The sequence below is a fragment of the Triticum urartu genome, chromosome 7A, assembly GCF_056163025.1.
Source record: "Triticum urartu cultivar PI428250 chromosome 7A, HENAU_Tu73, whole genome shotgun sequence".
In the NCBI taxonomy this organism is placed as follows: Eukaryota; Viridiplantae; Streptophyta; class Magnoliopsida; order Poales; family Poaceae; genus Triticum; species Triticum urartu.
The window spans coordinates 710,293,890-710,307,929 of NC_141879.1; the positions used below are offsets into that span (position 1 = coordinate 710,293,890).

At 38.2% G+C, this 14,040-nt stretch overlaps 1 protein-coding gene across 1 annotated transcript; it reads right to left on the bottom strand.

Moving 5' to 3' along the window:
• Window positions 1–7,188: 7,188 nt before the first annotated feature.
• On the bottom strand, window positions 7,189–9,749 carry LOC147961919 (uncharacterized). The gene is made up of 10 exons (XM_087533990.1): window positions 9,648–9,749; window positions 9,058–9,243; window positions 8,809–8,937; window positions 8,595–8,728; window positions 8,442–8,517; window positions 8,085–8,374; window positions 7,828–8,014; window positions 7,633–7,752; window positions 7,511–7,567; window positions 7,189–7,239 (listed from the first exon to the last, which is right to left on the bottom strand). Exons 1-10 carry the CDS (start codon window positions 9,747–9,749, stop codon window positions 7,189–7,191), a joined length of 1,332 nt encoding a protein of 443 aa, XP_087390116.1.
• Window positions 9,750–14,040: the final 4,291 nt, after the last annotated feature.

A 14,040-nucleotide genomic window follows, 5' to 3' on the forward strand; every position in this document is an offset into this window, starting at 1 on the left:
TCCTTGAAATTGTTAGCCCCGTTGAGATTAATGGCGTACATATTCATGACTAGGTTCATCTGTTGCATGCACGTCTGGCCGGAAGACAGAAGTAATGGGCAGCTGGGTACGTATGTAGTCTAAGCTGTAAGATTTCGAGAGTGCCAAGTTTTATATGGGTGTGGGTTAGGGGCTGATCGTGAATCAATTAGATATCGTAGCCAGGTTTTTCACACGAGGAATAAGTTAGTTTTATTGCCTGCTATGTACGTGCATGCATGTTGAGGACAGCTCCATCCTAAGATCCATATTGTGCATCGAGTGTTCATCAAAACGTACTTCAAGAAATTAATCTCGACAGATTAGCATAATTCTTGCTATTGGTGGGCAGCAAACATAATGAGAAGGTACTGCCATTGGAAGAGAAATTCTTCCAGAACTTGTATGGAGGCGTGGAGGTGCAAAGGAGAAAAGGCCAAGGCTGTCTAATTATTCTCTAGGATAAAAGTACGATATCAAGAAAATAATTATTCATGTTCTTCCTCCTTTGGATCATAAACATAGATCTGAACAATACAGAAGAAAGGCTTCAATCACCTTCTAGATATACATATATATCCTACATGTTCTTTTTATAAGTGTTAAGACTGTTAATGGAGTCGTGGAGTTTTTAAGCCCCCAAAATTAGCATGAGTGTAAATATGATTGAATAAGTTCTCCTTTTAGTTCAGGGTTCGAAGCATAGTGAATATAATTTCTTGAGTATGCTACTCAACATAACTTGGTCAATCGTAACTCTAACTGGGGTACATATGAATGAAAACTTAGTTGGCTGCTCTTCTCTGAAGATTTCTTGTATATGCATGTGATGATTGATGATTTTCTAGAAACATCTCTACCTGCAAAGCTACAACAAGATTTACTAACAGAACAAAGCACTTATCACATATGCAGGAGAATCATATGCCTCAGATCCCGAGTTAGAGTTACACACACGTACTAGGAATAGATCACTTGAATTGTGTGATTTGCATCCAGACATCAAGAAGAACGACCACAATGTGTGCACCGATTTATAGTGTGCGTCAACAAACCGTTGGTGCACCATGCAGACTATGAGCCCACGAGGGACCTCTAAGGCATAGAAGATCGCCCGCATTGAGAGCAAGGTCGTCGTGAATAAAAGGTACTCCCTGCGTTTTTATTTACTCTGCATATTAGAGTTGACTGAAGTCAAACTTCGTAAAATTTGATCAAGTTTATAAAAAAAAATATAAATATTTATCATAACAAATCTATATGATGTGAAAGTACATTCAATAATAAATCTAAATGTATTTATTTGTTATTATGTATGTTAATATTTGTGTTTATAAACTTGGTCAAAGTTTACAAAACTTGACTTTGACCAAACCTAATACGTGGACTAATTAATAAAAACGGAGGGAGTACTAGATGGTATGGCGCGCTCCGCTGCGCCCTCTAATAGCGTGCCATTAGATGTGATTTTTTTTTATCTGCCATCAGAAGTGATTTTAGTAGGGCTAGGTCGTGCATATTTGTTTGTCCTGTCTTTTTTTTTTCCTGGAGGACATGTTAACTGTGTACAGGTATTTCCAAGGGATGTTAGCTGTGTCGTTGGTTTCACGTGGGTGTGTGAGTGGCGTTGGGAATGCATAGTATTCGCCTGTTGTTCTGAGTAGTGTCCATCAGTCTGAGATACATGGGTACGCCGCTTAAGCAAAGCAGGGCCACCACAGAAACAACAAAGCGACCAACAAAAATGATAGCACACTCAGTACTCCATCGTCTCTCCGCTGCGGTTGCTGCACAGCACATCCAGCAGACCCACATGCCAGGCAGAGAAGTAAAAGCATGAAGTGGCGTAACCAAACTAAAAACGTCTGCCACAATCCCAGAAAAGAGCATTGAGGCCCACATACCAGCCAGTGTAAACCTCCTCATAGCCTTAGCATTGTCCTAGGCAACCACACAACTTGTCACTGCCAATTGCATGTCTTTTCTCTAAAAATGAGCATATATACCTGTGTGTTAGGCCAATTTATATTCTTCAATAGAGATTTAATCAATTACATGTTGTACGTAGACATAGTTCAACCACCTACTCGGAGAGAAGATGAAGATGCGATGGTCATCTGCAATGATGAGCAAGCTGGCAAACTCTGCCAGATCCATTAATTAGAGATCTTTGGCAGCCACCAGGAGCGCCTTGACAGGCTCTGAGAGTGGGAGAACTTCTAGCACCACTTGACCGGCAGATCATAAACCATATAAGGTTCGGGTGTACGACAACCCGTACGTTCCTCTCAATCATGTATAACTAGGTCAACACATTTTCAATATGAGAAAACATCAATGATTCATCACTAGCAACTTCCATTGTGTAAAAGCTTCATATACTTGAACAATCCATCTTTGAAAGCAGCTGAATTATACTCGATACTCAATATTATCACATCGCATGAAGATTAAACAAAGAGATACGGTGAGCCATATGGCTGAGATTTCAAATAACTATCAACACGCGTGCATATATGAAAATGGTTAGATATACAATCTAACAATATACAACAGTACAAGTTTGGTTATGATGTATCGTTCGTAGCAGCTACGTGTAAGTTAAACCTCCTAAACATATGTGTTACAAAAAAAAAAGGACTGAACCTATGGAGTGGTCCAACCAAGCGTATATAAGAAAGCAAAAGTGACTACTAATAAGTTAATAGAACAATCGTAAAATACTCATAGATCAAGTAGCCGGTTCTTCATGCTGCATATCTAAAGCGGTTCTTCATGCTTCATAGCAAGGTAATTTCATCATAGATATTCACTGTACACATGATGGTATGCTTAGTGGTGTGTTGATGCTACCGAGATGTATTTAGTCTCAGGAGAGGTAAACACAAATGATTTGGATTGTAAATAAACGATCTATGACTGATTCCAGACTACCATAGCATTATGTCAGAACGAATTACATGTGTTTTCACGTTTTGATTTGGATCCCTTCCATATTGTTCATCATTTAATGTTGTTTTCTTCTATATTTTCTTAAACAGAGAAATGATGTTCAAAATAGAGGGAAGTATATTATAACTTTTGTGACATAGTCTTCTCACAATAATAGTACAAATTTAAAGATGCAAAACAAGCATGAACATAATTCCTGCATAACATATATATTTAGATATCAACGGGACAACCAAACACATCTAAGACAAAATTATGTTTGCAAAAGGCTCATACTTGTGAAATATGATCATATTTAGTTGCAATTCTATTTAGACAAAAACACATTCTCATGATAAAAGTATATAAAATTCTTGCCCGCACATCGGGCGGGCCACTTTGCTAGTTAGTAAGTAAAGTAATAATTTACACGCGGCATAAAGTGGAATACACACGACCTTGAAATGTCAGATGGGAAATAAATTATGCAAAGGTGACAATATATAGCATCTAAGGACAATGACAAGCAAAAGCAGACTTCCAACTTACAAAGAATATCACTACATTCTGTAAGAATATTGTATAATCCGATTCCTTGCTAGCCTTAGAGCTCAAGATATGAAAATTACAAATGTGATTGTGTCTTATTCATGCTTGGTCCCATAAAATCTAAAGGCAACTATTGTGCATTTTCTTTCCTGGTCAGAATTACCTCTTGGTAATACTCCTTACACTCCTCATGGTTAAGATCATCTTCTTTCATGAAGACATATCTAGCCAACGCCATGTTCTCTCTTCCTTGAGATTCTCGAATCATTGTATGCACTATTATTTCTCTGTAATTCTCCATTACAAGATATCTCTCTAACAAGACAACATCCTTTTCCAACAAAGAAATCATTCGTTGCTTGTCCTCATCCTTGACATTCCTCATAGTCGGCCTCCTCCCTCTCTTTGGCATACTTAAATTGGAGTGGATCTATAGTGTTTCATCACCATATGTATATAGGACAAGAATAATCTTACTTCATATATTCATCTGGCTCAAAATAGAAGTTGATGTCAGAAAGTTGGGATAGAAATACCTTATATAGGTGGAAGTGCATCCAAATTAGAACCACCAATCCATCTCTCAATGACATCATTCTCGTATATACATTTTGTGCTAGCGGAGACAACGTCCGCCAACCCCCACCACCATCTTCCTCATCCCGTGCGAGGCTTGACGCTGTTGTCTCGGTGCAACTCGCCTCTGGTGACATTAGACGCACCCAGGAGGTTGCATTTCCTACGACATCTCACACCTCTCTCTATTCCCAAGTGTGAATATATGGCCATGCTTTTTTTATTGCATGGTTATTGATGACAACTTATGGGATGAATTAAAAAGATTTGGTATTTGCAAAAATACATGCTCTAATAATTTCACATATTAAAAGCGGCACATCTATAATTCAAACCTTTTTCCCCTTAGAAATAGAAAGTAACACCTTTTGTTGCTGAAGTGATCTATATATGCATGTAAATTTGTGTACTTGCTAATTGCAAAGATCGGGACATCATGTGTTGCTGATTGTTGACAATAAAAACGAACATATACCCTTCTTTGTAAAACCAAACTTAAAGTACACGATAAGTGAGCCAATAAGTCTTTTCTACTTAGAAGGGTTTGGCTTGTTCACAACTTAATAATTTAAATCAGAAAATGTAACAATCACTTTCCAAAAATATAAAACTAAATAACATCCTGATAATAGATTTCAGTTTTATATACTAACATGGACATACCTCACTCCCATCTACCCGAGCCCTACAAATGAATCATACAACTAGAAGTATATGTCCTAATATATTGATCTTGATCAATATATGAGTTGTGGTTCGAACGAGGGTACGAGAACTCCTTTAGATGCACATGGGATTAAAACGGAACCATCTATCATGTCCTCTAAAGAATAATCATATTTTTTGGTAATGTCATTCATAAGCCATCCTTCATTCCACGGGCACAGTCAAGAACATGTGTCAGAGCAATTTTAGTGAAAAATGTTTGGTGAATGTTATACAATACTTGACGGTAATAATTGAGGGTTTTGTTTAACATAGACATCGATTATACAAAAAGCAAAGCTAATACGTAAGCAAGTGTTGGCTAAAAATATGCTAATCAACATTAAGGGTTGTAATTGTTTTCTGAACATAGGTTGTCAGATAAGGACACTTAAATACAATCACTAAAAAAATATGTGCAAACTTCGAGCACTGAAATTGCAAAACTACATGTTCTTGTTTGACAACAAAATTACAAGGTCAAGACAACACACTCTTTAGAATTAGTAAGTAAAGTAATAATTTACGCGCGGTATAAAAGTGGAATACACACGACCTTGAAATGTCTGGTGGGAAATTATTTATTCAAAGGTGACAATATATAGCATCTAAGGACAATGACAAGCAAAAGCAGACTTCCTACTCATAAAGAATATCACTATATTCTGTAAGAATATTGTATAATCCGATTCCTTCCTAGCCTTAGAGCTCAAGATATGAAAATTACAATTATGATTGTGTCATTTTCAAGCTTGGTCCCATAAAATCTAAAGGCAACTAGTGTGCAATTACTTGCCTGGTCAGAATTACCTCTTGGTAATACTCCTTACACTCCTCATGGTTAAGATCATCTTCTTTCATGATGACATACCTAGCCACTGCCATGTGCTCTCTTCCTGGAGCTTCTCAAAGCATTGGATGCACTATTGTTGCTCTGTAATTCTCCATCACAAGATATCTCTCTAACAAGACAACATCATTTTCCAACAAAGAAATCATTTGCTCCTTCTCCTCATCCTTAACATTCCACACAGTCGGCTTCCTCCCTCTCTTTGGCATACTTAAATTGTAGTGGATCTATAGTGTTTTATCACTATATGTATATATGACAAGAAGAATCTTACTCCATATATTCATCTTTCTCAAAATAGGAGTTGATGTCAGAAAGTGGGGATAGAAATACCTTATATAGGTGGAAGTGCATCCAAATTGGAACCACCAATACATTTCTCAATGGCATCATTCCCGTATATACATTTTCTGCCACCGGAGACAACGTTCGGCAACCCCCACCACCATCTTCCTCATCCCATGCCAGGCTTGACGCTGTTGTCTCGGTGCAACTCCCCTCCGGTGACATTAGACACACCCAGGAGGTTGCATTTCCTACCACATCTCACACATCTCTCTCTTCCCAAGTGTGAATATATGGGCATGCCTTTTTTATAGTAAGGATATTGATGACAACATGTGGGATGAATTGAAAGATTTGGTACGTGCAAAATTTGAATTCAGAAAAACTTTGATACTACATGCTACTGAATACATGCTCTAAGAATTTCATATATTAAACGCGGCACATGTTTAATTAAAACTAATTTTTTCCTCAGAAATAGAAAGTAACACTTGTTGTTGCTGAAGTGATCTATATATGCATGTAAATTTGTGTATTTGCTATTTGCAAAGATTGGGACATCACGTGTTACTGATTGTCGATAATAAAAACCAACATATACCCTGGTTTGTGAAACCAAACTTAAAGTATACAATAAGTGAACCAATAATTCTTTTCTACTTAGAAGGGTTTGGCTTGTTCACAAGTTAATAATTAAAATCAGAAAATGTAACAATCACTTTCAAAAAATATAAAAATAAATAGCATACTAATGATAGATTTAAGTTTTATATACTAACATGTACATATATACCTCACTCCCATCTACCCGAGCCCTAGAAATAAATCATACAACTAGAAGTATCAGTCCTAATATATTGATCTTTATTAAGACAAGTAGAGTGCCCGTGCGTTGCCACGGGCTCTTGAAATAGTTTACAATGTAACATGTTAAATTCCATTTTTTGCAAACAATATAACACAAACAAAATTATTTAATAATTGAAGTCCATTTTTGCAATGTAAATTGATAACAGAAAGAAAAAGTAACGACATGTCCATGTAACAAACTGAGTGATGTTCCAACTAAATATCTATTACAAAACTATTAATATATAGATGATGCGCTTAAGAAATTCTTTCACAATATCCGGAAAGCTTTCTTTAGCTTCATTCCCACGATGTTTTAGCAAGTATAATAAAAACTGCTTCCTCAATTCACACCCATCCTGCACAAACAATACAGACACATGTAACAGACAATACTCACTGAGCAAATCGGCTTGACCAATTCTTTACCGTTCCACCAGAGCATAAAATGGAAAACAAAATATCCAGACACATTCCTGCAAAACTTTAAATTAATAATATAAAGAATATAGTGATAATAAAAGTAAATGTTTTTCGTATGGATTCATTACCCATCTATACTCGTTGGAACACCAAATGGAAATAAACGTTGCCATTTAGATATATCATAATTCCAACAGGCAGCTTTATTTCGAGTGCTTCTTTGAAATCCCTTGCAAAACTTTTTAATTTCAATGCATGCCTTATCTTTTTTTCCTCTAACGATTGTGATGTTTGAATAGGATCCATAATATATAGGCGACGTGCCTCTTTATCGATGACGTACAAGATGTATCGGCCGATTGATGAATAGGGAAGATAAATCTACAAGTGGAGTTATTAGAAACAACAATAAACCATGATAACAATGGACAAATAATTTTACTTACCTTGTTGCATGATGAGATATCGTTGTCCATCCCAGGCCAACTGTCAAATAATGTTGCCAACGTCTGGATAGTGTCCTTCTCGCAAAACTTCTGACCTCGTGTTGACTCTAGCAACATGAACTAAGCAAAAAAAGAAATATTGGTTCAACATGTTGTTAATAATGACACATAAATTGAATAGTTACGGTAACTTACACAAAATCGTAGATCCATGTAGTGTACGGGAGGGTCTGTGAACAATACTCCCTCGTCACATGCCAGCATACGCACGGCGGTGTTGAAGCATTCATTGTCCATGGGCTGCTCCATGTTTAGTATGCACTGAAGTTTCTTAAGACTTAAGCCCACTAGATCAGGTGTCGAGCTCCGGACCCATAACTTCCTACAAATTTGGATGGTAAGAAGAACAATAATATACATCCGCACATTAAATATTGACACATGATACTTACTCCAGACATCTGGCATCATCGATCAACATGATGTAGCTGCAAAGGCCGGCAAGTAATTCACGTTTCTCCGTGGGTATGGTAGTGATTGGAGTAGGACGTTTGTCTTTGACAACGTCAGATGGATTCTCCAGGATCTCGAGATCAGAATTAGCTAAATTTCCCTCATCGTCAGAATTATATAAAGTTTCTTCATCGTCAGGTTGATGGTATATGGGAACTCCTTTTAGCTTATTCAGCTCTGAATCGAGCAAAATGACAGCTATTTTTTGTCGAAAATGTTTCATATGCTCCTACAAGATATATATTTATGTAATATTTCTTAATAAAATAACGAAATAATGTAAGAAAATGAAATACCTGGGTGAACTGGTCTGACAGTCCATGTGATGACCAGTATTCCATATAATTTAGCATAAACAATCCACATGATACGCTATAATATTATAAAATAATGCTTTAGATTATCACACATATGAATCAAAAAGACAAACCATTGTAACAAGTGCTTACCCATCGATTTGTATTGCCTTATGAAACTGCTCTACAACCGTCCATTTTGTAACATTGAGATCGGGCCACTTATGACCTCTGATAAAATCCAGGCTATGCTCTACAAGTTTCAGACGCTTCTCGAGTCCTAGCAACTATTAATCACACCATATAATATTACCGATCGAGGCAAAGAAAACATATGTTAAGATGAGTAAAAAAAATAGATAGTTACCGTAGTAGAAAGGTCATTGCGTTTGACCCGAGAACCAAGTGAGTCCAATACTTGAATCTCACGTTTTTGTGCATTGGCGACTGCTAGATACCAATGGTAGCCCGGCATGTTAATCGGAATGAATAATTGATGTAAATATCATACAAGTCACGGTAGCAATTAGATATAAATATTAATAAATAATCATACATATGAATTAAATAAAAACATACCATAATTATATGCATGGATAACGAGACAAAAACTAACCATATCTTGTTGTAGATAAGTATTAACATGATGCACGATGCGGTGATATTTTGATGGGTCTATGTCTCTTTCCCTGTCTTCTTTTATCTGGCCAGATACAAACGTGCTAACAATGTGTACCTTCTCACCCGCCCTGTCTTGTAGATGGTCGTGAGCAAGCATGCAATATATGTAAGCATTTATCACCTATAATGAGCATTTAGATTATATTTATATTTTATGATATTATATATTGTTCATAGTTTTAATTACAAAGTTTGTGCAATTGGTCTTACACCGTCATGTAAGAACATATCATCTTTCATAAGGCATTCCAATTCGTCGGTTGACAACAAGGCATCTCCAATGTCCATGAACTGGGTATTCTTCGGGGCAGACATGATTGATTCGATGACTGTAATATCCCTAGGGGTACAAATATAGTTTGTCGAATACATAAAAATATGAGCCAACTTAACAATCACAATGAGAAAAATTAGTTCAATACAAAAGACAATATCACAAAAATAAGATTCATAATAATATTAAAAAATACCTTGTGGGACAATATGTAAATTAGCATTCTTTTTTGGTTTGTTATGAGATATAACCTCTTCGACATTTTTATGTTGTGAATTTTCTTCCACTTTCGACGACATCGCATCTGAACCCTCAATGGATTCTTTCCGTGCATCTCCACAGTCCATATCCATGTCTCCTCTATTCTAGAAAAACAAAAATATAAAAATAGCCCTTCCGTATTATCATATATAAGATACAAATTGCGGAATGTTAGCTATATGCACCTCTTCTCGTGGTGTTTCACTGTGGTTTGTCATCGTTGCATCAGTGAGTATGTCGGAACCCATCAACTATGCTGAAAAATAATTAATACTTTTTACTACATCATAAAATTATATTTGATATATAATAATATGCTAATAAAAAAGCGTTTGGTTATATTAGAAAAGAAGACACTTTAATCATTTTACTAACACAACAATTCGGGGAAAACAACAAACTATAATGTCCATTTATAAGTAAGTAGGCGTCTGAGATTGCTTAAATTATTTTAAATTAATTGTATAGGCTATGGAAAATTGCCATACAAAAACTAAAACAAACAAACCAACATTAACGAATTATATTTGTTTTTCTATGATTTATTTTGTGATACCCTTAGTATATGTCATAAGCATACAAATATTTATTTTTATGGACCATGATTAATATATATATATATATATCTATACAAATTTGAATAATTTGTGAGGTATGTATAATTAAATATTTATGTTGTTTTGTGATTTAAAAAAATAATTACAAAACAAAGTTGAGACGTCCGCTAATAACAAATATACCATGATGAAATATATATGATATTTCCTACTGCATCATATTATTATATATAATATATAATAAAAAGAAAAGTGAAACTAACACAACTTTTTGCTATGCAAAAAAGAAAACCTATTTGTTTTTATTAGAAATATATGTTGTTTAAATATGTGTCCTACCCATGAAAACCCGGGAAAAACAACAAACCTCAATGTTCATATATATAACTAAGTAGTCATTTGATAATTATTTAGATTTTTTTTGTAGACTATGAAAAACTGTCAAAAAAACATCACCCGCCTCCCCCCCCCCCCCCCCCGCGGTCGCCTTTCCACCTACCCCGCCACTTACCTTATCCATTCCACTCGCTCCTCTCCCCTCCACTCACTTCATCTTCCCACTTTCCCCTCCGCCCGCCGCATCAGTCCCTCTCCTCTCCTCTCCACTCACCACACACGATGATTCTCACTCGCCACCTCTCGCCCTGTCACCTCCCCCTGCCGCATCAGGGCGCACGTCGCCGAGCCCGCAACCACCACGCCATATTGCCGCGACCACCGCACCAGTCTCCTGCGAGCCGTGCGCCACTGATGGGGACGCACGCATCGAGCTTCGTCGCCCAGGCGCGGGTGCTGGATCCGGTCGCGTTCCGTTGGGATCCGCGGCGGTGTTGGTCTCCGGGGAGTTCGACGATGGATCCGAAGCGGGGCGCATCGATATACAACGCCAGTAGCTCCGGTACGCAGATCCGACCCCTTTCCTCCTCTAATTTTCCTTTTGTTGCATCCCTGAACTGATCTCCTGCTCGCTGATGTATCGAGGCGCCATGAGATGAAATCACAGGCAGGGCTAGGGCGAAGACGGCTCCCCGACGGCCAAGACACGGCCAAGGTGGTGCAGCCTGTGGTCTACATCACAGGCAAGAATCACCACCAAGAGGTCGGGTCACGGTGGTGCAGCCTGTGGTCTACATCGCCTACTACTCCGTCGTCTTCCGCAACCCCCACCACTTCGGCGGAAAGGTGAGACAAACGGCCCCTCCCCGCTCCCCCGTTCACATGAATCCCAACAACATCATGCGAGTTCTATGCTTGTATACTCTATACTTCAAACTATCATCATGTTCATTGCCAAAAGTATCGGTGAATCCCGTGTTTTCAGATAACAACAAGGTTTCTCCTTGCATGATCAGATGGTGCTCTCTAGATCTAACTTACAGTGCAAGTAGTCCATTTAACACCAAGCCAGAAGAAATAAACTATATTCATCCAGGTGATGCCATTCATTTGCTAAGTGGTTATAAACATTTTTTGGTCTGATGCATTTGCTTCTGAATCATGACATGTGTTGTAGTTTACCTGGTTATGTGCATGTTCATGTAAGGAGAGCAAGGATCCCTGTGAGATGCTACTCTATTTTTGCCATTAAATGACACTATTGATCACAATCTTGCTACGGCAGAAACACTATTGATCCGTAGCGTCATATTTTTTTATGGGTTAAATAGTAGGGATATTATGTCAAACAATTGAAGCACATTTTATTATTAGTGCAATGCAAATTGATTGTGCAATTTGGGATGTAAGAGAACATTTAGATGGAAGTCATGGTAATAGAATAGGAGTACTAAAAATGTTATGTGTGTTCTATACAGAACGCTTCCCGTTCTATTACATGTCTTGGTCATATGCAATCATTCACCACATCGGTATAACTAATCTCCGTTTGATAGCACGGTTTTTTCTTAGTATTGTAAGAATATTGCAATTTTTTAAAATACCATGGTTTAATTTACCGTGAGCTGTTTGGCAACCACAAAAAACTAAACTATTTGTACTGTGGTATTGTCAAAACCGTGGTATTTTCTCTGCATTAAAAAAGAACCCCAGACCTCTTTTTTAAAAACAGAGCACGCGAATAAAACGAGCATGTTCGTTATCGCCTTCCTCGCTCCCAAGCCGTCGCTGCCGCCCTGAAGATCGCCAGCCATGGGACAAGCCAAGATAAGGCAATGGAAAGAATAATGGTGTACTTCCTACTGCCACTTGCGGTTCTCCTCTCCTCGCACGCGCCGTGCGTCATGTTGGCCCATGGCCACCTCATGCCCAGATTGCTCATAACATGACCACGCACACTGTTGGCTGCAACACTAACTCACAACGCACTGCTGGATGTGTTTGCGCAAGCCGTTGTGTGGGATCATAGCCACAACGTATGTGTGCCATGCTGCCATGTCACGGCCTTGCTCGCCGCTGCTTGCTGTGCATGCCTTGCTCCAGAGCGTCGCCCCATGCCTCAGTGCACCTTGCTCGCCGCTGCTTGCTGTACATGCCTTGCTCCAGAGCGTCGTCCAATGCCTCAGCGCACCTTGCTCGCTGCTACTTGATGTGCATGCCTTGCTCCAGAGCGTCGTCCCATGCCTCAGCGCACCGTGCTCGCCGCTGTTGTTCAAGTCACAGCCAAGCCAGAGCGACACCGCGCACTTTTGTGTGGCGCCGTTGTGCGCCCTCTATCATTGATGCATAGCATGCGGCCGAGTCTGTTTATGCATGGCCGTTCAGTTTGCAACAACTGGTCAGCTAAGATCGTCCATGTTTGCACCTTTGCTATGAAACGGCTAGCTAGCTAATTTACATCGTTGCAAACATGCACCAGCCAAATACTCTCACAGTATTCCCGATACTACAAAATACTTTGATATGTCAAAATTATGGTTTCTAGTACTTATCGACAAAAATACCGCAGTTTCCAATACTATAGTTTCTGCAGTACTTTGCTGTCAAACACTGCATGCTTTAATCTGTTTTCATGCTGGCCAATTGGAATTTCTCTTCATTTTGTCGAAAAATGGATGTGTAACCTTTTGATTAACCTGTAACATTAAACTTGTCTTGTATCTACTTGATTGGTTTTTCCAAATAATATGAACACACACACTGAACAAAATTTACATGGATTTACAAGATGGGCAATTAATCTTAGTCTCCTTCCTCTTACACTTTTCATATGGTATAGTTCGTAATTAAGTTTAACAGGAATCTTGATTATACTTTGTTGAAGTTCAGGTAGGCATCAGGGCCAGGTAGATTAAAATTGCCACTATTTGCGTAAGTAGCACTGCCAAATGTATTCTAAGGATTTGGCCTTAATCACTAATTATGAAGATTCAGTTTTCATTGTGCCCACTTGGCGCTGCCAGCGAGATCCTTTATGCCTTATAATTTAGGTTGTTGTATTCTTTCCTACCACATCCATTGTGTTGCTTTGTTATGCTAAATTAACCACTAGATCGGGAGTATGCTATCAGCAATATCCTTTATGCCTTCTAATTCAGGTTGTGTTATTCTTTCCTACCATGTCCATTGTGTTGTTTTCCGATACACGGGAATTAGAGGAAGGATGTTGGTTTGAAATTTAGACTTGTATCCTGTAGCTAGCTTGCATTTCGTTGACATCCTATCTGGTGCTTCTCCTCATCATTCAGATAAGCGAATGAATAATGACATGCCATACACGAAGGCTATCTCCCATATTGTTGGATCTCGAGTAAATACTTATGCAATATCAGTTTCTTGTTTTCAGAAACTTAAAAACAGTGGCATACAATATTGTCTCACAAAATAGTACAAGCTCCTGCCTTCTAGAGAGCCAATCATACCTATCTTG